Here is a 26034-nt window from a genome sequence, read left to right as displayed (position 1 = left end):
AGTTGCATTGTGAAAATCGATGAGAAACATCAAATAAAGGCCTGGGACAGATTGAGCTGAAGCTTTAGTTAGAGCATTTCAAACGAGAAGCAAGAAAAGTCTCATCTCGGAAGCTGTGGCTCGTTTGATCTGCTTCTAAAACAATTAAATAAATAAGATAAGGGCTGCCAAATGCTGAATGTAGAGATATAACTTTTTGGCGGACCTAAGATCCAAAATAAATATAACAGTGACTGAAGAAAGCGGGATTGAGTTTTTTGTCAAGCCATTCTTTTTCAGAAAATAACTATCATCACGTCATCACATCACGTTGCATTAAAAGTTTATCACTCAAAGTCTAAAAGTTAAAACATTCTAAAATAATTAAGTTCACTCAGATTTTCGTTTATTCAGTTTTTTAAATTCACACTTTGTAAAATCAATTTTGAAACGTGAATCTGTTTGAATCATGTGAATTGATTTCGTGGAAGAAATGAATTAGGACTGTTTATATTGGTGAGCGGTGACTCTTGCATTTATTGCTTTTTGAAAAAAGACAATCATAATGAACTATTCTGCTGTTTTACCACTTAAACAATAACGACATAGCTTTTGTCTTCAGGTTCACAGGTTTGATTGCTTTTTTGTAATAAGATTTATTCTTCAGTAGTTTTAAAGAACATCACTGTCTCTATTAAGAGAAAATTAATTCCAATAGAAAATGTAAACAAGATGCCATTAGTAATTATCAAACCACCCGAAATCAATCATTAATATTTTACACGCTAACAAGTGAAAATGAAAAGACGCTAACTCTAAAAACAAATTATTCAATGTAAAAAGTGTAAAAGACTGTAAAGACAAAAGAGAAGGGGAAAAGGGTTTACGTAAGTCAAATTTCAAGGAGGTTACGAATGATTAGGAAGTGTAAAAGACGAGTTACAGTCATAGTTGACATATGAGTGGGTATTCAGGGTTTTGGGAATTCATAGCTATAGAATAGATAAAGTTGAGATAAATAATCAATAAAGAAAGAGAAAGAAAACTAAGAGATATCTTAAAATTTCACACCAAGTAAGAGTAAGAAATTTTATAAAATAGTTCACCGGTTAATGAAAAAACTATATTCTCGTCGTTTTCACTTTTTTGTTTCTTGAGTCGGGAATCCTTGCACGACACCAACTTTTTGTTAAAATGCTTCCGAAACAAAAAAAGAACATGAAATGAAAGCCAACATTATCTTATTAAAGCGGATAATCAAGCAGATGAAATTGTATTTCGTCAAACGAATGCAAGATTAAGGATCTTGAGGCTGAGTATATGGAGCCTTTTTTAAAACAAATTGTTATTGCTATAAAGAAAGAATTTATTTTTTCATAATGTAATTAAGATTGCTTTCAAAATATTTATTAAAATGAGTAATTTTTAAATTAAAGATTAAAATAAAATGCGAAATTTGCTATGCAATGAGTCATTGCATTACGTTGCCAATAATAGTGGGCGTACTTTATATATCTTCCTCATCGTCTTAATCAGGCCCTGAGTCTTTAAATTTCAAATCATACTACTTCAGCCCTGAAATTTCATGATCAAGTCATTTACTCCACCACAGACGTCTGCAAGGTAAATTTTAAATTAACTCTCCTCAGCGGGGAGTCAAAGCCCGGTCTCCCGCGTAGCTGACGGCAATACTTACTGTTATAAGTAGGAAGAACGCAACGTCATTATAAAAATAGCAAAAAGAGTTTAACTTAATACTCTATGATTGACATTAAATATATGCTTAGTGAATTTCATATGCTTTAAAGTGCGTTTTAAGGTTATCTGCTAACATTTACTGTAAACTTGGTTCCTTGCTGATGAATCAAAGTAAATGATGATTATAAAGGTAGTAAAGAGTAAAAATTCTAAAGGTTTTAATTCACTTTAAAAATGACAAAGCACATGAGATCTTAAGTTGGTATAAAAGGCCTCCCATAAAATCTAGCTTCTATAACAACGACTCTGCGTGTTTTTTAATGTTGTTATATGCAAACTCTATGTGTTCTGTAGTCGCGTGCTCGTATGCGATAGCAAGTCGCAATATATATTTGTCTCCAAGTTTTGATGGAGTTATGTGTATACGGCCGTCTGTATTAACTAACGCATTCAGCTTTTCGTTCAGTTCGTTGCTACCTTTCAAGCGAAAACACACCAGCCCCATGGTTACCGGATAGCTAATTTCAAACCTGTCATCAGACAGAATCATCGCTTCAAACTCTCGCGCAAGTCGGATATGACTTCGAATATGATTTTGTATTCCCTTTTGTCCGTAAAGACGTAGTGTAAACCACACTTTCAGAGACCGAAAACGGCGTCCCAACGGAATCTGCCAATGTCGAAATTGTGGCAACTCTGCGCCAGAAGGAAATCTTAAATAAACAGGGTCAACGTTGAAAGCGCTATTTATTTCACTTTTGTCTTTTACCCATAATGCAGAGCAATCAATGGACACAAGCATCCACTTATGCAAATTGAAGTTAAATGAATCAGCTAGCTCAACGCCAGCCATGAAATGACGATTCTCCTCGCACGCAAACGAGCTTCCAGCGTACGCTGCGTCTACATGCATCCATATTTTTTCTCTGTTACATATCGGCCCTAATTCTCGAATGTTGTCAAAAGCACATGACGTCGTAGTGCCCAGAGTCGCACAGAGATAAAACGGAATAAGCCCGTTTTCTCTGTCTTCTTTAATGGCCTTTTCCAAGCCTTCGCCTCTAAGCGTGAAGTTTTCGTCAGTATCTACGTAACGTAGCTTTATTCCCGCTAACATGGCAGCTTTTGTTACCGATGAATGTGCCTGATCTGAAGTATACACGACTAGCTTTGATAAGGTGTCATTACAGTTTGTGTTCCTTCCAATTTTTCTAGATCGAGCGAGCAACAGCGTGTAGTGAGTAGCGTCACTGGCATAACCCTGTATGACACCGCCTCCAGTACCGTTTGATGAAAACTTGAAATGTTCAGGAAGTCCTATAAGATCCGCAATCCAATCCATCATGATCATCTCTAACTCGGTACTAACTGGCATAGATATCCACGAAAATCCTGGTCCAGAAAGTGCGTTTGCGAGAATTTCAGCAACAATTGAAGCGAGACTGCTTCCAGTTGAAAAATATCCATGAAAATGAGGGTGTCTCCAATGGGTTACGCCAGGCATGATTAATTTTTCAATATCTTTCATTACATCTTGCCATTTTTCTGCTTCGATTGGTGCTTTTGTTGGTAAAAGGTTCTTTAAATAACCGGGTTGTATTTTCGGAAGAACGTCTCTTTTTTCTATATTTTCATAGTAATTTGCAACGTAGTCAATCATTTCTTTTGAGAATTGCTTAAATTCTTCAATGTCAAATCTGTTTTCTGAATTAACCATCGATGGTGCTTTCAAATACAAAAACAAAGTAGAAATACCAGAAAGATTAAAGATCAGATACAAAAATACTTTCACAAAAAAGATATATGGTTTCAAAGGCTCTTAACATCAATTCATCTCCTAGTATCTTCAAATTTATCAAATTTAAAGCTTTAGCAATTAGCAAAATTTTATTTATTTCAAAATTTTCAATACTAGAAAATCATGTCGAAAAATGAAAAATGTTATAAAAATCTAAACAAGTTTAGATAAAATAATTCTCAAATAGGTTAAGATCTTTCAATCAGATATAAAAACTTTACCTTTATATGCTTGTCTTTGAGAAGCTGAACTCAAAATCGAGAGTCTGCATACTCTGATGAGCAGTGACTGTTTTTTTATATCGAGAATAATTTTGTAAGGGACCATCTAAAACAGCATTAAAATATAATAAAATTAAATTAAAGTTAAATTAAAATGAAATTAAAATAAAATATCAATGTCAGATAAGTTGAAGCTTTTTTTTTTTATTTATTTTCTTTCTTTTTTTTTTTTTTTTTTTTGGTTTTAATTTTGATTTTCATTAACTTAAAGTTTTGTGATTTTTTTTTTTAAAAAAAAAAAGATCGTGTATACAAAAATTGATTTTTAAAAATACAAGCAAAAGTTTAAAAGATTAAATTTGTAAAGCTTTAAAAAATTTATAAAAAAAAAATTGTTCTTCACTGCTCTCATCATCGTATTTAAAAATTCCTTTCTTAAACGCGAAAACTTTACGTCTTCGAGCTTCGCGTTCTTTTTTGATTCGCGTTTACTTCCGATTTATCAACATTTATTTGTACGCATTGTTTTTTAATGATTCTTATTTTCTTGAAAAAAAAATACAAAGAGTACAAAGATTTTAATCAAACCGTTGCACTATGTTTTCTGAGACCCGATTTTTTGGCGGAAACCCATTTTTTTTAAGTTCTAAAAAAGATTTTTTTTAAGTGGTACCTTAAAGTAAACCCATCAAAGTGATAATAAACGTGGTCTATTTTTAAATTAATCGCCTAATTTGTTTTTAATATGCACTCAAGTTGAGGATATATTTAATCTCAGTTTAGTTTGCAGTGAGTTAGAGTAAAGTGAGCTGTTGATTTAATAATACATAACTTTTGAAATAATTAACATTTTTGATTGCTGTAAAGAAAATTATTTTTATACAGGTATATACTTTTTAAAATTATTCAATTAAATTAAAATACTGCATTATTATATTGATTATATAAAAGAAATAAGCGCGTGTATAGAATTTTTTCTTCCTTGACATTTTTCAAAACTTTGATTTGACTTTTAAAAAAATCTCCGTATTTCTCCAAAAATATTTTTACACGATTAAATTTTGGTAATGTTCAGGAATGTATTCCAATTTTCAAAACTTGCCCCTAGTTGCCCTAATTAAAAATATATCTGTTTTTTTTTTCAGTGATGTTCCGTTTCAAATACGAGGATTTGTGCAATTCTTTTGATAGAAAATGGTCAGATTGTCAAAGAAAGATATGCAGGTTTAAAAGTAAAAATTCAGATTGGTTGAAAAGAGAAATTATATTTACTGATGATGCAATTCCATCAACATCTTCAAGTCAATCAATTCCATCAATATCTTCTGGACGACCAAGGTTATCATATACCGAAAAATCGTATCGGGCCAAGAGATTGGAAGCATAAGAGTTATGCCGGGATAATTTGCACGAAACATCTCTTATGTTACAAGCATCAGGTATGGCTGCACGTCAGAAACGTGATTTAGCATTGGTTCTAAAAGAATTGAACAAAATTTCATCTCAGCCAACTAAAATTAAAAAAACTTACTTCACCAAAAAAAGAAACAGTACGTTATACAGCCGAAGAAGCATTAGAATTAATTTTTGATTCTAATTTAAGTAAACAACAAGATTAAGACATTAGACAAGGAGCTGTTATCAAAAATTGTAAAATGTATCCAGATTACAAAAAGATTTGGAAATGTAAATCAGTATGTAGACCAAATGGTATATCAATTTCCAATATCATTACACAAGTACCATTAAAGAATTTGTTAGAGCATACATTGAAACGTATTATACAATTACAAGGAGAAGTGATTTTTCAGCACATGGAATCCATTAATACTAACGAAATTATAGCCGAGATAATATTTAGTTATAGTTTTGATGGCAGTTCCAGCCATTCTGCCTATAAACAAATATTAATATATATATTTCATATATATTTATATGATTAATATATATATATGGGCAATTCCATTTTTAACTTACGTTACACGCGCAACAACTTTATTAAATATTTGCATATTTAAACTTTAAATTAAATTTTTAGCTGATTTTTATGAAAGCTGTCAGTCTAAAGAATAAAACAAGCTAAAATGTTTTGAGTCTGGCTAAAAGAGGGCGAATTTATTACCGAAAATGCCACTTAACTTACGTTACGCAGAAAACAAGGTAAAAAAGTGTTGCAACTTTTAGGTCGAATATTTGCGAACCATTAATCCGGATCGTGTTAGAAATTTTTACAAGATGTTGAGAATTCAATACTAATTACAATGATAAAAAAAAAAATTATCAGAGGTGACCGGCAAAGAAAGATATACTTGTTTTCTTGATACTAGGTTTTTAACTTACGTTACATCACTTACGTTACCTTGCGATTATTTTCGTGGAATTTTTATATCTATTATTTCGCGATAGATTTTTTAGAGTTATGTAACAAAAGAACGGCAGTTGTATTAAAACTCATTCATTCAAAGTAATTAACAAAAGTAATTTTCAATAACTGGCGACTCTCTACTGACAGATTTTTTTGTAGATATTAATGAAGTTTTTAAATTGTTAACACTTATTTTCCGAAGCGCAAGAGCAACTTAAAAAATTACATTTGGTATGACAACTTTATTAATTTTTATTGAGTTATTCAAATAAGAAAATGTTACAGTTATTCGAAAATTTTACTTACGCTTATAATTTTTATGTGCCCGCTTAATTTTTTAAAATGCTGCTAACTATTTACTCTCCCCTGCTGAATAAACGGGAGGGGGTGGGGGTCTTAATAAACAGGAGGGTCGGAAACTTTTCTAAAATCTAATAAACTTTAATAATAACGTTTAATAAAACGGGAAGGTCAAAGTTTTAAAAAGCTTAAAATATTTTTATTGGTTGGTTGTTCATATTTTCATCTAATATTGAGAGAAACTTTTTCTCAAAGTAAAAAAATAAGAAAATATTTTATATTGCTTCAAAATTATTAAACGGGGGGGTGGGGGTGGGGGGGTCCTAATAAGCTCCGAGGATTCGGAAAAAAATTAAAGAATTAATAAACGTCCCCTCTTGTTTATTCGGCTGGCGAGAGTACATTAAAATCTTTTAAAAAGATTTTGACGCTAAAACTGCTCGAACAACTTTGAAAACACCAAAGTGGATGGAATCAAAATATTTAATTTCATTTAGTTTCAATAACGTGAAAAAAGGTTTGCTTGCTGTTGGTTGTTTTGTGTTATTATTATTATTTTTTTTTTTGGGGGGGGGTGTGTGTGTGTGCTGAAATATGCGACATACTTTTAATGAGAGAGGGGTGCATGTATATCTGATCGTTTGTGACAGGAGGCAGGGGTTAAAATTGACAAATATTGGGTGACATACTTTAAGGACGCCCCCTTAATTCCATTTACAAACCATTTGTTTTAGGAAAACAAAAATATAAAGTGAATAAGAATATAATTTAAAATAAAAATGGTTACATCTTTTTATTTGTTTTAAATACTAAATACGTCACGGTGAAGTTTTTTCCGCTATGATCTGGCTCTTACCGACATAAAAGTAGTGGGATTTAGAGATATCTTTCACTTTTTTGGCTTGCTGGATAATTTGAGATAGTTTGAGTGCACAATTTCACGCTGACTTTTCTTCCTCTGACAAATATAGAACTTTGACATTTATGTCTTGAATAGCATTCACAAAATCATTAGCTGATTGGATTTCAATTTTTCCAGACTTTACTCTGTTGGTTGCCAAACGTTTTACAGTAGCCCCAACGCCATCGACAACTCCTTTGCCGTGCATTGCTGCAAAAAAATGCCAAAATATTATTCTGTTAAATTTCTTTTCAAAGTGCATTATTGCGCTCATCACGACTTTATTTTTAAACTGCGATGTAGCATTATCGCTAAAAATGTGAATTTCTTGGGTATTAAATGAAATAAACTCCAATAACTTATCCAAATTTGCAATTAAGGATGTCTTTGTGTGATCCAGAGAGTCAGATGCAATGGTGAAAGTTTTAAGATTTTTTTGCCAAATAGCTGCAGTTAAAAGAGAAATTTGATTTTGGCCATAGTGTGCTGCTTGAGGCTCATTCTGACTAAAACACTTAAAATTTTCTGCATAGTCAACCTGAATAGTAGCAACATTCAATGATGGATTCATGGATTTAGTAATGCTTAGTTTAAAACATTTAGATTGGTTACCCTTGATATTGGCATGAGTTGTGAATTTTTCTCTCATACTCATAATGTGAGCAATCAATTCTTTACCACTTCCAAACTTTTTAACTTTTTCGATTACAGCGTAACGCTTTTCATTTGGTTTCTGCCATTGGTACCAACTTGTTTCAAAGTTAAGGGGTTCAATGGTGGCCAGGAATTGCTGGAAAAACTTTAGATCTTTGCATTTGTTGCATTTGTTGTAGAAACAATCATTTAATGAGTCCTTACAAACAAAATTTTGAGACATATCTTTCCCAATTTTAATGTTAGACAACAGTAAACGATCAACTTTCACCAAGGAATCCAAAGCAAATCGCATATTTTTGTGGTAAGTACAAACGCATACATTATGAGGCAAATTTGCGATAGATCGAACGTTTACTGGTCGTAATTCACAAAACCTGCTTAATCCAATCTTGATATCTAAGTGATCATGTTTAAAAAGTTGGTACGCTTCTTTCATGGTTAAAAGAAGGTGACGAACTTGGATCTTAATCTTCTTTCCATTTTCAATTACTGATACAAAGTCCCTAACATTTGGAGACAGTCGACTAATGTCATCTTCGCAGTAGAACCTTTTTACTTTTATTTCTACTTCAGTTAAAGCTGGATTATTCACGCTATTTAATGGAAGAGTAGTTTCTTTGTTGAATGATCCATTCAGCAATGTGGCTAGGACTTCGTAACGTTGTGCGGGATCTTTGGGCAATGATTTCTGGACTTACTTGAGCAATTTCCCTTTTGTTTGAACACTCATAATGGTAGAAAAATTAACTGTTTTTGCAGAATCTTTCTTTTTTATTCGATACTTTCGGACTCTTTCCTTTATTTTTTCTCTTTCTTTCTTTTTTTTTTCCGGATCTTGTTTTATTCGTTGACGATGAGCTTTTTGGTGATCAGCATTCATATTTTTTTTCCGTTCGGAATCACGCTGGCGATAAGCAGCTTGATAAGTTTTAACTCTCTGTTTAGAACTTTTAGCCATTTTAAAATGCAAAGCAAATTTTGCTAAGTTTTGCTTGAATAACTTTTAATTAATCAAAACTTATTGGCGTATAAAGAATAAAAAAAAAAAACCTTTAGGGAATTGCGATGTAAAATAGTTTTCGTCGTTATAAACAACCGTAACTTTAAAAATTTTTTGTTTTTTTCAAACCCCTTGGGAGTTGCGATGAAAATCGTTTTTTTTATGTTAAAAAACTTTACGAAAAAAGCGCTAAAACTTTTGGAAATAAATGTAGTTTTAACTTACGTTACACAAATTCAAAATGAAAATGTGCCTTAACTAAGTATCGTTATTCAAAAATCTTAATGTATAATTATAAGATTTAATATTCTTTCACATATAATATTACAAAATTTAAGTTTTCAAATTAAATTTTCGAAAAAACAGAACTTGATCATGTTTTTGTTAACTTACGTTACATGAAAATTGCAAAAGTTATTTTATTATTTTTTTGAAATATATTTATCTTTTAAAGAAAAAAATCTGACCAACAAGAAATTGAACATCTTAGCTCCATTATCACTTTAAAATATTTCGGAATATACAAAAAAAATCATGGGTAAAATAACATTTTACAGTGCTACTTTTTTAACATGCATCAATGAGAAAAACCGTAACTTTCGGAGCCATAAAAATGACTTAAATACATTTATTTTAGAACTAAAGGTATATTTTAAATAAACTTTCATGTGTCTACATCAATATTCATTTGTTAAAAACTGACAAAAAAGAGTTTAAAATTTGACTACTTTTTCAGTTTCCGCCGTGGAATTGCCCATATATATATATATATATATATATATATATATATATATATATATATATATATATATATATATATATATATATATATATATATATATATATATATATATTGATATAAAATTTAGTTATGAAATATTTAGAACATATTGCCAATCTTGAGGAATAAAAATTATTAGCTATTTTGTCTTTAAATTGAAGTTGTTAATTTATGCCAAAAAATTGCGTCTCAGAAACCATAGTGCGTTGATATAAAATTTTACAGTTATTATATCAAATTATATCAAATTATACAGTTATAATTTTACACTCTATTTTAAGTGAATGCAACAAATATTGAGTTGCGACAAGAAGTTTCGCGTCAATATCTAATTAAACGCTTTTTTTCTTTACCTATGAATCATATGATCTGTAAATAAAAAAGCCATACATAATCTATACCTCAGCTTTTCTTCATACCAAAACCAGTTGAACAAACTCTTAAATTAGGAATATTTTATGTTCATAATTTTAGCCCGCAGCTCTTTAAACTCTAGCAGTTCTTCTTTTCATAAATCGTCGAAGATTGGCTGGTTTTGGTTTTAATTTTCTCGACATCATCATGACAGAGTAATAAAAACAAAGATGATATGATTCAATTCTTGTATCTAAATGCAGTCGCGGATCAAAGGAGTGGGTATTTGTGGCAATAGCCACATCGTTTAAATTTAACGGCAGCCACGTTGGTTTTGGGTTTTTTCGCTTAAGGAACATCCCTAAAAATTTAAATTTGTCTTCCATAATTTACGGATTTTGGAAATTCCTGCCATGGAAACAACGGTTCTAATTATACGTTACCGACGTTTTATTCAATTAAGAAATGCTGTTAAAAAATTTAAAAATGTCGATCTATTATCAAAATTTCAACCGTGTAAATAAAATTTGGCCACACAGTTACAAATTCCTGTATCCGTGCCTGAAATGGGCTATCAAAAACTTTTCTATGGTTGACACGAGTAAAATACTGGGTTTATTCATTTCTATTAAAGCTATTAAATCAAAAATTTAGTTAAAGTTTTGATTTACAATTTAAAACTATGGCGGAAATAGTTTCTTGATAAGCTATTTAAAAAGTTTCTTGAAAAGCCATCGCATTCTTTACTTAAAGATACTAAAAAAGAAAGAGTTAAAATTCCTTTGAAATTAGTCCCTCGACAAGTGAAAAAATTGGATACAAGTTTTTCACACTTTATCAAAACTAAAAATAAATACAGTGTATGGGGTCTAAAAGAACTGAAAAACGAGTTGTTTTTTTTTTATATATAAAAAACGGCAACAAATAAATTGATGCTTTGATTAGATGCTGCTGTTGAAGCAACTTTCTTTGGTTGTTGGAAATTATTTTTAAAAATTTCAGAAGAATTAAAAGGTTCATTTAATGACTACAGATGCATAATCTGATAGATGTTAAGTTGAATTATTTATGAACTTGTCATTTGTATGATATTTCTTCTAAACGCACACGCGTTGATTTGACGGAACCTTTTCATTTTATATATATCAGCATAGTGGACATAATCATAATAAGTGGACATCTTGAGTTTTTTCAACTTCTTTTGTTCTAGAGAAAGAAAGGGCGAAGAAAACTTCAAGGTGCACGTAAAGATGCTTCGAATTTCGTTTCAGCTACCAACAAAACAATTTCATTTGTAACTTTGATGGAAAATTATTATGAGGAGGCTGAAGGCTTTATTAACTACTGGGAAAAAGAAAACAAATAAAACAACAAAGACGGAACATTAGGGGATTACCTCTGTACGACATTCGTCTACATTCAGCATTCGTGTTTCTAAAGCGATCATTGTGAGGGGATGGCACGAGGGATGGATTTATTTGGCTAAACGAGAACTAGCAGCAGAAGTTAAGGCAATTGAAATAAGTATTGTAACTCGAGTATTGCAACAGTTGTTGGCTCTTGAACATTTAAAAAAGTAAAAAATAAAAAGATTAGCTTTGGGTACAAACCATAAACACTAATTGTAGAAATTCCTTTGAACAGATGAATCACAGTTTCAAATACAAGCAATGACCTTTTGTTTGTTGACGCAAGGGAGAGCAAATATTGACGCAAGGGAGAACAATCATTGATGCAAGGGATAACGATCATTGACGCAAGGGAGAACGATCATTGATGCAAGGGAGAACGATCATTGAAGGAGCTTATTGTTCTGATGGTCAAGCATGCAGATAGATCAGTCAAAGAATGTCACGTTTATGTAAAGCGATGGTCTAATATGCAGATATATTAGTGAATAGAATGCCACGTTTATGTAAAGTGATCATCTAAGCGAAAGAAGGATTTTTTCAAAGAACAGAGCGTTTAAGTCAAATTGTATTTCTTTTCAAACTACTTTCAAAATAAAGTCTTTTCCTACAATCAATTAAATGATCATTATTCGTTGGAATGTATATATTCATGAAGTTGAATATGTAACTGTTGTTTTCTCGCAGCGAACACAACGTTTCAGCTCTACATTTTCTCTTCTCCTTAAAATTCTCTTTACAAAAAGTTTTCCTTCAATTTATACTATACAAAGAATCTCAAATATGCTCATAAAATAAACCGCTTAAACTATATTTACAACATATCAAATAAACTACGTCAATCAAATCCGCCGTAAATAGTTTCTTCACGCAATTCAATTACACTCCTCCTTGATCCTTCGGGATCACATTTAATTCAAAGCAACTCTTGCTTTGCGGAACATCACAACAATTGTTTCTTTTGCGGATCCAAATCTCAAATACCGCTTCTGGCAATCCAACTACAACGCCAGTCGCACCCTCTCGTCAGGCTACTCTGCCAAACACGAGAAACGTTTTAGATCAGCAAAAGAGACATCCATTTGTTCCTCATCTCTCATCTTCTGCTTCGTACACAAATCATGCCACGTAGGCATCCGAAGGAAAAACTCGATAAATAAAGACATCTTCGATTCTCTTCACATCCTTCTTATCTTCTACTCACAAACAATCGAAGACTAAGTATTACTTCGCAACAAAACTGGAAAGAGCACTGTCAACTCAACGCGTTGCTTCTCTGCAACAACTTTGGTTCGCTGCGACCAAATTGCGGCATCGGATATACCATCGTATTTTTCAAAGATGTTCTAATTATTCGAAGATGGCTCCATCATGTGCCCGGTTAGCTTGTTGTTTTCTCGCAGCGAACACAACGTTTCAGCTCTACATTTTCTCTTCTCCTTAAAATTCTCTTTACAAAAAGTTTTCCTTCAATTTATACTATACAAAGAATCTCAAATATGCTCATAAAATAAACCGCTTAAACTATATTTACAACATATCAAATAAACTACGTCAATCAAATCCGCCGTAAATAGTTTCTTCACGCAATTCAATTACAGTAACCAATTTTGTTGACTTTTAAGTGCAAGTAACGTAATAGCCGTGATTTCGTCATCAATTATCTTCGTAAAATAGTTATGTAGAAGCAAAATATCATTTCGCAGACCGTAGATTAAACAAAAAAGAGCAACATAAGATCGAATTCTTGTGCGGTTTCAAACTGGAACCTGACATTTTTAAATTCAAGCTGGAAAAAACAACAGGGTGCATCGAAGGCAAAATTTCTACAATTAAATGACGTATTTAAAACCTTGATATTTCCAAATTAAACAGAATTATACGGACACAGTTATAAGGACACAATTATCAAAACTAACGTGTACTAGTGTATTTTTTAATCTATATCTAGAAAATGATATACATGAATTATTTTAACTATATATCTAATTGAAATCATGTGTAATTTTTTCAAAAAAAATTTACGATTATAATCTTTATTTATAAACGTTAGTTCTACAATATACTTCACCTCTTGTGTTAGTTAAAGTAGCATGGATTTAGTTTTGCCGGGTGGATTTAAAAAGTGAGGCTTATATTAAAAATGGAACCGGTAGCGAAAAAAAAGTTTCTTTTTTTATAGGCTCGGAATTCTTTGTCAAACACGTCGAGCTCTTATAACAGGCCTTTAGCAAGGATGGTTAGGTCTCTACTTTCCTTTTAGATGAAAAAAGAAAATACTTGATTTTGACAGAAAAGGTTAAATGGTACAGACTGTTTATTGGTAGTAGCCAAACCATCCGGCCAAGACTGGTCATGAGAATGAACAAAAATTTTTACATTTAAATATTTATTAAGTTTATTTTCTTTATTATCATTATTATGATAAAAAAAAAAAAAGTTAAGGTATTTACGTGGTTTTTTGCGTGAGGTTAAAAACCAACTATTTGGGTTTGGTGATTTGGGGAGAAACCCAAAACAGTTATTTTGGAGAGCTCCAACCAAGGCTTTCTAAAAGATCAAGGTCCGCTCATCCGGAATGTGACATCACAAGAGCAGACAATCGACAACGTAATTTGTGTTTTTTAAAAGAATTTTTTTAACCTTTAAGGTGCTCTTTTTAAGTCCTAGGCGGACAAAGTTTTTACATTTCACTTATTATTGAGAAATTATAATCATTTCAACAATATAAAAAATTGAATAATTGATCCATCTACAATTATTTTTTTTCAATAATTTATTTTTTTCCTGCGGGAAAAATATAGGGCATTTTTTCTCATTCAAAATGAAATCTTCAAGCAAAATAAAAAAAAATAGTATCTAAAATTAAGATTTACTATTACTTTTATTTATTACAATATTCTATTAAAAGCTTTTTATTTTGAAACAATTTAAAAGGGGTTTAAATAAATAATTGAGAAATATTACCAGTTTCCATGGTTATTTTTTTTTGAGACGGTTTTTGTGTTTCTTTTCCCAATAATTTGTCAACCTTATTTATAAAGATTGTTTACAAAATCCTTTGCTAGTTCACTTATTGTATGGTTCCAAATGTAAAGCATCGAAATACCAAATCAATCTTCCCAAGAAACATCAAAGGCCACCAAAAAATAAAATTGATAAGGAAATTAGAAATTGTTTGTTTTTGACACCAACAAAAATTGGTTTCGTGTTGTTGAGAAATTAATAACAAATAGTTAAAAATTCCTGTTGTTAGTTTAAACAAGAAGTTTAACCCTCCACAATCCAACCGAAACATCAAATTCCAATAAATTTTTAGATATAATTTTGTTTTTGTATATTTTTACTTAAAATTTTTACTCAAAGAATACAAAAAAAATTAAAAAAAGCCTTATTTGTTTTTAATTTATCCACTTAATCCTTTTGTCATTTTTGTTGTATATAAGAATACAAAAATACAACAAAGCCAGCAGTATGCAATTGTGATTTGCACTCGAATGTAGGAACCTGCATATTGTCAAATTTAACCACTGGCTCTGATAAATCACCGATGAGACATCTACTTCAGAATCTGTCTGTAGAAACATTAGAAGTAAGATCTAAAAAAGATCTCAGAATACACTGCCATGTTTTTCAGAAATAATATTTAAAGCGCTGATGATTAAATTTTTTTTTTTTTTTTTTCTTATTTTTTTATCTTTTGGATTTGATAATATTCATCCCAGAACTGTCCATGGAAACTAATACATTTTTGTTTGGTTTTTTTCTTGTCAACATATAAAATATATTCAAAGCAATGAGCAATCATCAAATAAGGATAACAAATCTTATTACAATGGGCTTTGAAACAAACCCTGTTGCCTTAGCCAGGTATCCAATCTAGAATTTTTTTTTTCTTTTTTTTTTCTATGGGGTTTGTTATTTAGAAAACCCAACTATAGTTCAGCAAAAAATGGATTAGCTTCTGAAAGGGAGGTTTTATTTTCAGTGCAAAAAAGATTAGTATGCTTATCAAACAAGTTTGTGTTTAAGATTTTTTGTCAAAATTTGCTGATTCATCGATTACAATTATTGGCGTGCGAAGAGGTTCCTAAGTTGGCGTAAAGTCTGGAAATTCATAAAAATACTTAAAAGTTTATGAAAAACACTTAAAAGTTTATGAAAAATACTTAAAAGTTTATGAAAAATACTTAAAAGTTTATGAAAAATACTTAAAAGTTTATGAAGGATACAAATTTTTTGCTTTCTATGCATGAAATTGAAGAAAGAGCACGGAATGCGTTTGAATAAGCTTTTTTGAAACATCAAACATTGTTGCATTTACATATCAGAATTTAATAAAAAGTTTTCATGCATTTGGCTACAAAATTAGTATTAAGATAGATTTTTTGTATTAACATGAGAGGATGTCTCTGAAGAAAAAAAAGGATGCGATGTTCGAGGGGAAAGATTTTATCAGGAGATCACAACAAACGGAGAAACATAATCAGAGGCGTTGGGATAAAAACATAAATTAAAAAGAGACTGCATAGATGGCCTTCATCTTAGAAAGTCAAGCAAAAGAATGTTATTACCGTAGAAAATTTAGCTAAAAATTTGTAAAATTATCTTCAAAATCAGGTGTCAAAAACGAGAAAGAAGAAGCAAAATCGTATTGAAGACAAAAAAACTTTTGTTAATGTATTTATTGAGGTAAAGATTTTCGGTCCTCTGAAACATATTTTTGTTAAACAGTTTAACTAAGTTATTTACAAATACTTGATATCCAACGTTATCCGTCATGGGGGGACTGGTGGGTGGCTTAATTTAAGCTCCTACTCCCAAAATTAAAACTTTGGTATGACACTAATGAAGTTATTGGAACTTTGTAATATCAAGACTTATTCTAAAACAAATGTTCTCTATGTAAATTCTGCTATTATTATTAAAATTATTGCGTAATAGGTATTCGATTGCATCCGTTTATTTTTCAAGAGTAAGGGCCTGTTTATATGGACAAGGGCTAGCCCGTTTGCCGAGCTAGCCCGGAAAACGAGCCAGTTTTAAAGTTACGTTTATATGAATTTTTGCCAAAAAAATAAAAAATGATATCGAGGTCAGCCTGGCTTTTTCTAGAAGGGCTGGCCTCTTTATCGGTAAAATAATAACTTTTACAATGGCGGCTAGCGACAAAAAAAACACATTGCGTTTTAACAATATGTTTAACTGGTATTATAACACAAATAATGCTTCTTAAAAGCCTAATTGTACTATGTAAGCTTCACAAATTTAAATTTGATAGTTTTTTAAATATTCTTTTACGAAAACGATGACAATCACTTCAAAAGATGAAACAAGCAAGAGAGATGCCTTAAAAGAAAAAATCGTTGTTGCTGGTTTAAAACTGGCAGAACTGATTTATGGTGGCATAATATAATAACTGGTGTAGCTCCCATTGATGTATGGAAAACAAATTTTAGCCTTTCACGGTTTCTTTTCATGAATTTGGTTTCAGAGTTAAGCCCTTATTTATCTCCTGACCCTTTTTCGCCTAACTCTAGAGCTCTATCAGCAGATAAAAAAGTAGCTATTACTTTATATTACTTAAAAGATACTGGATCTTTGGTAAATTTTAAAGGCAAAACAACTAAAATTTTAAGTACACGGAAGTTGTCGGTTTTATTATTAAATTTATTATTTTACGCGAAAGCTTTTAAATTTAAAAAAATGTAAGAGTTTAAACGCATGCGTACAAATTTATATAAGAAATTAACCAGCCCGTTTGCCGAGATCTCGGCAAAAAACAGTGAGATCTCGCTATCCGGGCTAGCTCGTTTATTCATATAAATGCAAAATAAAATTAAAATATTGATGACGTCGATATCTCGGCAAACGGGCTGGCTCGGCAAAAGAGCCAGCCCCCTTTCCATATAAACAGACCCTAACAAAAAAAAAAATATATTAAAGAGTATTTAAAATAATTATGTAATGTTTTTCCAGTACATCATTCCTCGGTAGTATAGTGGTAAGTATCCCCGCCTGTCACGCGGGAGACCGGGGTTCGATTCCCCGCCGGGGAGAAAGTTAGATTTTTAAAATTGGTTATAAGCATAATGATATAATTTATTTTGTAAACTAGTGTTACGTTTCATAGAGTGGTATATCCTGAGATAACTTTGTGTAAAGTAATTTTAAAAGATCAATAGATGGTATTTGATTTTGTTGAAATTTAGTTCAGTTGAAAAACTTGATTGAAAAATTACAACTATGTGATCCAAGATGGAGGTGCATAGTTTTCACTGGAATACATTTTAGTGCACATTTCATCCAGTTGTATTATACCACAATGTTAATATCTTTAACTTTTTTACAAGTTGTGTTGGATTATCTCTAATGGCATGAAACATGATGTTGATATGATGTTGATATGGTCAACAAAGCACAAAATGTTATTACAAATTTTATCACAACCGAAATACCACAACTATAGATTAAGTATTTTTCAGACGGTTGTGCTGACCAGTACAAAAAACAAACGAAAAAAAAATACTTGAAAAACCTGTTTGTATTAAAGTGGTTTTGGTTTGAACGTTAGTGCTCTTCTTGGACGGCACTAGGATCTAATTCTCGCAAACGGTCAAAAATTCTTCTGTCAAAGATTTGAAAGGATCATCATCATCAGCTTCTGCCATCTGCTGGTTTGACTCGTTGGTATCAAACTTTTTAAAACAATCGACGACAGTCTGCTTTGACACAGCATTCCAAGAAGAAACAAGATCTTTCATTGGTTGAAGGGTAAATATTTTCGGCAGGGGTTCATTTCCGCCGACAGCCTTGATACACATGCGCACAATTTTTCAATGGCAATGAGCTTTAAGGCTTCGTATTACGCCTTGATCCATGGACTGAAGGACATATGTAGTGTTAGGGGGAGACATAATAGGTAGAACTTGCTTACCCCTTGAATATGTGGATGGGCAAAACGATTAACCACCAGGAGCATTACTTTCCTGAGTGCAAAAGAAGAATAAAGCTTCTTTATTTTTCTTTATTTTCTTTACTTTTCGGTAAAAAGGTCTCCAGAGAACAAAAAAAAACAAATTTAAAAATTGGGTCACACGTCGGAAAAATTTCATTGCTGACGTTTAAATTTAAATACAACAAGATTTGACAAAATGGAGCTGATTTTTCTTTCCAATTATGCAACCAACAATCAGATGACTTAAACTCCAACTCTCCGCAGGCTTCTGCGAATTTTAGTGCCTTTTTATTTAGTATCCCATCCCAGGCATGCATCGCCCGCACGACGTTTGTAAGATGTCCGAAAAACGTCCGTAAAACGTCGTGCGGACGATACATGCCCACTGGGATGAAGTCATCGATTGGTACTTGCTGATTTCTTTTCGCGACAAACCACGTGACAAAAGCCTTGTCAACGCTTTCAAAATTACCAGTACGAGGTTTCTCCCGTTTAGATTTTGTGCCATTTTTTTCAGCGAAGTCTTTTAATGTCTTGCACTTTTATAAATTTGTTTGTGAGTCTTCGTTAAACGAGCACCCAGCTTTTTTTGTTTCATTACAATTGTGTAAACAGGCCTTATTGAAAAACTGAATATCTTGAATGCCCGCATTTCTATAATATAAAGAAAATATAGTTTTTAAAGTTAAATGATGCTCATGACGATTACGACAAAACTATGTATGAGTGAATGAAATATTGTTTTTACAAATGGGAAGAATTATTTTTCCCCTCAAAACAAAATATTAAAATTTTTAGAGTTCAGCTTTGAAGACTCAACTTGAGTGATGTCATAACTCCAAGTATTTGTGCTTTTAATTAATTTTAAAAACATTTTTATTATTTTTTTTTTTGTTTTTACAAAAGCTACAAAATTTGATCTAAATAAGCATCAGCATTCAAATTAAAGTCTGAATCATAAATTTATTTAAATACACTTTTTTTGCAGTGTTCCCGTACGGGAACAAGGGGCGGTAGAAAGCTAGTAGAAATGTTTCATTTGAAAACCTTTCCCCATTACTATTTTACGGTTTTACATTCGCTAAAAAAAGCAGATTGGGGGAGATTTTAGAACTCAGGAAGTATACATTTTCCATAATGACTATTCGCATTTAATTTTTTAGAAAAATTCAAGGCGTTGACGTGTTTATTTGAGAAAAAGGAGTCAATGTTTGTGTAAGAAACCATTGAAAAGTTAAACAAACAACGCGATGACACAACATATTTCACAAGAAGATTTCACAATTATGACCAATTTAAGTAAAGCTTGACATGGTTTTTAAAAATCCATATGATCTTTTTTTTTTAACATGATATTTCATATAAAAAGTCTATTCCTTATTTTATAACTCGAGAGGCATTAATCAAAATTCAAAAAATAAAGGAAAGGTAATAATTAGCTTAGTTTTTTTAAATTATTATTTTTTTTAACTTATCGAAATACATTTCTTTTGTAATAATAACTAAATTTAAAGATAAATATTCTCGTCTCTATTTTCTGCTGAAATCTTCTGAAAGCTTCTGCTGACTCGGCGAAAAATGGTATTTAAATTTTGCTAAATTAATATTCCAAAAATTGGCATTATTTTCAAAAACAAATATGTTCTAGTATTTCTTTTTCTTTTTTTTTTTTTTTTTTTTTTTAATGCCAGATTTTAAACTCTTATTTTTAGTTCTAATGTTTTTCAGAAAATACTAAAATTTATTTCTACAAAAAAAAAAAAAAAATCGCATTAAATGAATAATATGACAATATCAAATGAATAAAAAACATTTTTTAAAAAAAGAAAGAGTTGCATGAAAACTGAAAATAATAAAATGTTAGTTTTGATAATAGTAAAAATCATTTTTCTTTTTGTTGTTGCTACTGTTATCATTTTAAAAATTTATTGTTTATTCAACTATTTTTTTGTTTTAGAAAAGATGACTGACATAGAGGAATTTAAGAAATTTTCAAAAGAAATGATTGATTATCTGGCAAGTTATCTTGATAATATAGAAAGTAGAGATGTCCTTCCAAAAGTGCAGCCAGGTTACCTGAAGAATCTTTTGCCGCCTAAAGCTCCTGTTGAACCAGAGAAATGGCAAGATGTGATGGAAGATATTGAAAAATTAATCATGCCTGGGATAACGAACTGGAGACACCCTCATTTTCATGGATATTTTATTGCTGGTGTTAGTTTTCCATCTATAGTAGCAGATATTTTAGCAAACGCGTTAGGACCAGGATTTTCATGGATATCTATGCCAGTTAGTACCGAGTTAGAGATGATCATGATGGATTGGATTGCGGATCTTATAGGTCTACCTGAACATTTCAAGTTTTCATCAAACGGTACTGGAGGCGGTGTCATACAGGGTTACGCCAGCGACGCTACTCACTACACGCTGTTGCTCGCTCGATCTAGAATAACTGGAAGGAACACAAACTGTGGTGACACCTTATCAAAGCTAGTCGTGTATACTTCAGATCAGGCACATTCATCGGTGGCAAAAGCTGCCTTGTTAGCGGGAATAAAGTTACGTTACGTAGATACTGACGAAAACTTCACGCTTAGAGGCGAAGGCTTGGAAAAGGCCATTAAAGAAGACAGAGAAAACGGGCTTATTCCGTTTTATCTCTGTGCGACTCTGGGCACTACGACGTCATGTGCTTTTGACAACATTCGAGAATTAGGACCGATATGTAATAGAGAAAAAATATGGATGCATGTAGACGCAGCGTACGCTGGAAGCTCGTTTGCGTGCGAGGAGAATCGTCATTTCATGGCTGGCGTTGAGCTAGCTGATTCATTTAACTTCAATTTGCATAAGTGGATGCTTGTGTCCCTTGATTGCTCTGCATTATGGGTAAAAGACAAAAGTGAAATAAATAGCGCTTTCAACGTTGACCCTGTTTATTTAAGATTTCCTTCTGGCGCAGAGTTGCCACAATTTCGACATTGGCAGATTCCGTTGGGACGCCGTTTTCGGTCTCTGAAAGTGTGGTTTACACTACGTCTTTACGGACAAAAGGGAATACAAAATCATATTCGAAGTCATATCCGACTTGCGCGAGAATTTGAAGCGATGATTCTGTCTGATGACAGGTTTGAAATTAGCTATCCGGTAACCATGGGGCTGGTGTGTTTTCGCTTGAAAGGTAGCAACGAACTGAACGAAAAGCTGAATGCGTTAGTTAATACAGACGGCCGTATACACATAACTCCATCAAAACTTGGAGACAAATATATATTGCGACTTGCTATCGCATACGAGCACGCGACTACAGAACACATAGAGTTTGCATATAACAACATTAAAAAACACGCAGAGTCGTTATTAATGTAAGCTACATTTTATGACAGCTTTATTTTTATTAAAGTGTTTTGAATAAAAAAATTGTTACTTGAGTTGGTAAACTGTTCCAAAACTATGCAGCCGTATATTTACAGTTATACAGGGTGGGCCATTTTAAAAAATTTTAAATAACTTTTTTATTTTAACATTTATATGCATGAAATGAAAAAGTCTGTCAAAAGTCACAAGAAAAAGTCTGGGCTAGTGAGATCAGGAGAACGAGAAGGCGAATTGACATCACCAAATCGAGAAATAGTTCTTCCATTAAAATGTTGCCGGAGTAATTGCAGCTTTCTCTTGCAGTATGAGCTTTTGCTCCATCCTGCTGGAACCACTTTCCAACTCAATTTTCAATTGCTGGCCATAAGAAATTTTGAAGCATCGCTCTGTACCTCTCTCCTGTCACAGTCACAGCATTTCCATCATCATCTTCAAAAAAGTATGGCCCGATAATTTCATTTGAAGTTATTGCGCACCTTACAGTGCACTTTACAGGGTGAAGTTCTCTCTGATGCACAGCTCTTGGGTTTTCTGTTGCCCAAAAGCGACAGTTTTGTTTATTGACGAACCCATTTAGATGGAAGTGGGCTTTATCAATTTGTGTACGTTGGACGGTACTGAATTTCTCCATAATTCATTTCCAGGATTTGAAAAAAATAAAAAATATTAAGAAAATAAAAAATAATAAGAAATAAAAAAGATGTTAAAAAATAAATAGGGTCAGTGACTTTTGGCCCATCCTGTGAAATTAGATTACCGTGACCAAACAAAGTCCTATGCTTTAAGAAAATCCTAAGTTAAGAAATAAAAAATTTCCCATACATAAAAGAAACCTCTGGGGAAAATAACTTAGTTATTATAACTAGATATCTAGTTAGTTAAAATAAGAAAATTTTTTTCTCTAAATGTTTATTCTATATATACGAAACTTATCATTTCTTAAATTAGGACTTTCTTAAAGCATAGGACTTTGTTAGGTCACATCACGATACAACTTTTCAAAAAATGTTTTTTTTGGGATTTTTTAAAACCCAGTTTTTTTTTGTTGACTTATTTTCTGAACTTGTTTTCATGTTCTAATTTATTGTCATGTTCTGTTTATTGTCATGGTTACTGTTTATTGTCATGTTCTGTTTATTGTTATGTTCTGTTTATTTTCATGTTCCGTTTATTGTCATGTTCTGTTTATTGTCATGGTTACTGTTTATGGTTAAAAATGACAATTGACTTTTTGGTTAATTGCCTAAAAAACAATGAGAGGAAAAAATATGAAAAGAAGTATCTTTTAGCGTTCAGAAAAATGTCTTAAAGCAGACAGTGAAAAAATTTTTCTTCTACGAATCAAAATCGCTCTTATAAACAAAGAAATTCTGATTCAACTTTTCTTTATTTTTGTGTGATTCTCTCCATTCTAAATATCTCTTTTGATATAAAGCTTTTTTTTGATGAAGTTTTCAGAAATTTCTCATCTAAAAAAAGTTCCTCAAAAGACATAACTACAGTAGCGTACTTAAGGTTCTGGCCAGTGACATTTTGAATGCCTATTAATTTAAAGAAAAGACGATTTATAGGCATCGTGAAATATTAACATGAGATTTAGGACACAAAGTAAAATACTAAAAGATAATTATTTATGCTTGTGTGAACTTTTCCTCCTTTACATTTTATCAACCTCTTTACAAAATGTTTACAGTTTTTATTGCAGCAAATCATTCTTTTTAACACTTTCATCTTACAATTCTAAGTGTTAAAAATGTTGATATTTCCGTTTAAAAAAAAAAAAGACAAAGGAAAAACACTTTAAACAAAAACAAAATTTGTTTTTGTTAATTTTTTCTTAAGTCACAATTTAGTTATTTGGAATGAGATTAAACTGTTCAAAAAAACTGATTAATCAAGTCAAAACAAAAGCTCGTTTTATTCTTATTGTATGCTTTATGTTAAGCAAAAAATTTAAGAGTTTTATAAATCTATCTGAAACATCAACGCGCCTTGCAATATTTATAACAGATCATTTTTCTAATTATTTAAAAAGTTCCGATAATAAACAGATGTAGAATTACTGTCTAACCGTTTTAAAACTACATCGCTCGAGTTCCAATAGATCATACGATAATGCTGTTCCTCAAGATAATACCGTGGTGTGACCTAACAAAATCTTATGCTTTAAGAAAGTCCTAATTTAAGAAATAACAAATTTAACTATAAATAATATAAAATAAACTTCTAAAAAAAAAAAAAAAATTGTTATTTTAACTAACTAGATATCTAGTTAAAATAACTAGTGATCGACCGAAATTCGGTTCGGTTCCGGTTTCGGACATAATATTTGCCGGAACCAAATTCCGGTTCCGAATATATTTGAGATTTCGGTTCCGACTGGATTTTCGGTTCAAAATGCTACCGGAATAAGATATCATAAGCTTTATTTAGCATTATAGCGTTATTATCATTTTGATAAAAATGATTTTAAAAAATTTTTTATAAATTAAATGTTAAGCCTGAGAATTAACGGAAGTAGGATTTGGCTTTGTTTGAAAACTAATTAATTTTCTTGTTTAAATTCATTTTAAATTAATATTCATAACTTGTAATGTTTTTTTCGTTACTTGAAAGACATTTTTGTTGTTTTGTGTATAATTTTTGTATTAATAGATATATATTAAATATTAATGTCCAAAAGGATTTTTTTGTGTAGCAATTGTTATATATCTTAACAATGAATATGCTTATCAATTATATTTTTAACATTTGTTCTTGACTCAAACCAGCAAAAAACCTATCTGATTCTTCATTCTTATAAACTGGATTCTAAAAGAAAAACAAGTTTAGTTTGGAAATACTTCATAGTTGAATAGATCCAACTTATTAAAAGGTAAAAATTGCTCTTAATGAAAAGTTGGTACAATCAGTAGCTGAAAATGTGTCAGTCTATCTTGATGCATGGTCATCATTTCATCATGACTATCTGGAGATGACTGTTCATTATATTTCTAAAGACTGGAATTGTATCGAATTCTGCATTTCTTGTTCTCAATTTGATGAAAGGCATACCGCAAAAAAACATTTTCTTCAAAAATTGGAAATCGCTGTTGAGACAATGCAGCAAATGTAAAACCAGCCTTCAATGAACCAAGCTGTAATTATGAGTCAGCTGGATGCTTTAACCATTCCCTTCAACTTATAATTAAAAAAAGAAGTATTTTTAGATCAAATCATAGACGAAACTCAGTGAAAAAGTGGTGAATATTTTGTGTTTTTGAGGAGGCAACAAAAATGTTATCAGGTATTGCTTCTTGCATCAGTTCCTGCATTCCAATTGTTACAGCAATAATTATAGCTTTGGAAACAACCTCCAGCGACGTCAGTGTTCAGGAGTCGAAAATTGCTTGATAAACATATTTCAGCAGTCGAAGAAATAGAACATTATTCAGTTGCTACACTACTAGATCCAAGATACAAATGGTATTTTTTTTAAATCTGAAGCTGCTTTGCAAAAACCTAAACACGTTGTCATGACCCAAAAAAACAATTTTGAACCTCTTGAAAATGAATCGTCTTCTGCAATTCAAATTTTATCTGGCCACAATGAAAAAAACTCACCTTTTTCGCACATTGTCAAAAATTATTGCGCAATCTCAAACTCAAACAGGACCAGATGCATCATTCATCTTCCAAAATGATGAAAGAAGTGATAAATGATTTTTTTTTGGATTGTCCGCTTCTAAATGCCTTGGGTTTTGAAATGCAAATTACAAAATGAAGTTAGCATTAACTAAGGTGGCAAGGAAGTAACTCACACCACCTCCAACGTCCACGGATGTTGAAAGACTGTTTTCTACAGTTGGGGATATTCTCTCAAACGAAATAAACAAACTCCTTCGAGAAAATTTGGAAAGACCTCTCTTTTGCCGAGAAAATCCTCCAGTTGTTGGATTCCGTTAATAAATATTTTCATTAATTTAATTTTTTGTTTAAAATGAAACCTTAAAAAAAAAATTATTGGTTTTCGGTTCCTGTTCCGGTATGGGTTTTTCTCCAGTTCTGGTTCCGGTTAGGAATAAAAAAAATCTATTTTAGATTTGATTACGGTTTCGGCAAATTTCAGGTTCCGATCGATCACTAAAATTAACTAAGTTATTTTCCCCAAATGTTTATTTTATATATACGAAATTTTTCATTTCATAAGTTAAGACTTTCTTAAAGTAATTTGTACAAAATTTGACTTACGTCAC

General features: G+C 31.5%; 2 protein-coding genes and 1 non-coding gene across 4 annotated transcripts; 2 read left to right on the top strand and 1 right to left on the bottom strand.

The window, feature by feature from the left end:
* Positions 1 to 1877: 1877 nt before the first annotated feature.
* LOC145181720 (aromatic-L-amino-acid decarboxylase-like) lies at positions 1878 to 5178 on the bottom strand. Its single transcript, XM_090065671.1, has 3 exons — positions 4969 to 5178; positions 3697 to 3802; positions 1878 to 3402 (listed from the first exon to the last, which is right to left on the bottom strand). Exons 2-3 carry the CDS (start codon positions 3800 to 3802, stop codon positions 1970 to 1972), a joined length of 1539 nt encoding a protein of 512 aa, XP_089921797.1. The 5' UTR covers positions 4969 to 5178; the 3' UTR covers positions 1878 to 1969.
* Positions 5179 to 17450: 12272 nt separating this feature from the next.
* Positions 17451 to 17522, top strand: Trnad-guc (transfer RNA aspartic acid (anticodon GUC)). Its single transcript has one exon. It is a non-coding gene; the product is annotated as a tRNA-Asp (tRNA).
* A 2157-nt stretch (positions 17523 to 19679) lies between these two features.
* LOC145181500 (aromatic-L-amino-acid decarboxylase-like) lies at positions 19680 to 22514 on the top strand. Of its 2 annotated transcripts, none has more exons than XM_080056599.2 (2): positions 19680 to 19849; positions 20379 to 22514. In XM_080056599.2, the coding sequence occupies exon 2, from the start codon at positions 20384 to 20386 to the stop codon at positions 21788 to 21790; it is 1407 nt and encodes a 468-aa protein (XP_079912725.2). In that variant the 5' UTR covers positions 19680 to 19849; positions 20379 to 20383; the 3' UTR covers positions 21791 to 22514. The 2 variants fall into 2 exon arrangements, with proteins under 2 accessions (XP_079912725.2, XP_089921471.1); XM_090065345.1 differs by lacking the exon at positions 19680 to 19849 and adding an exon at positions 19891 to 20002.
* The last annotated feature ends 3520 nt before the right edge of the window (positions 22515 to 26034 follow it).

The sequence above is a fragment of the Hydra viridissima genome, unplaced genomic scaffold (assembly GCF_058129835.1).
Source record: "Hydra viridissima isolate aposymbiotic clone 2 unplaced genomic scaffold, HvirCarnegie_v1 scaffold_10, whole genome shotgun sequence".
NCBI classification, from domain to species: domain Eukaryota; kingdom Metazoa; phylum Cnidaria; class Hydrozoa; order Anthoathecata; family Hydridae; genus Hydra; species Hydra viridissima.
Note: the sequence above shows the minus strand (reverse complement) of the source record. Positions and strands in the feature narration are given on the sequence as shown.

Coding starts and splice junctions, on each gene's coding strand:
- LOC145181500 (XM_080056599.2), top strand. CDS start 20,384: ATGACTGACATAGAGGAATTTAAGAAATTTTCAAAAGAAATGATTGAT.
- LOC145181720 (XM_090065671.1), bottom strand. CDS start 3,802: ATGGTCCCTTACAAAATTATTCTCGATATAAAAAAACAGTCACTGCTC. Junction 3,403..3,696: donor TCAAAGACAAGCATATAAAG/GTAAAGTTTTTA, acceptor TGTATTTGAAAG/CACCATCGATGGTTAATTCA.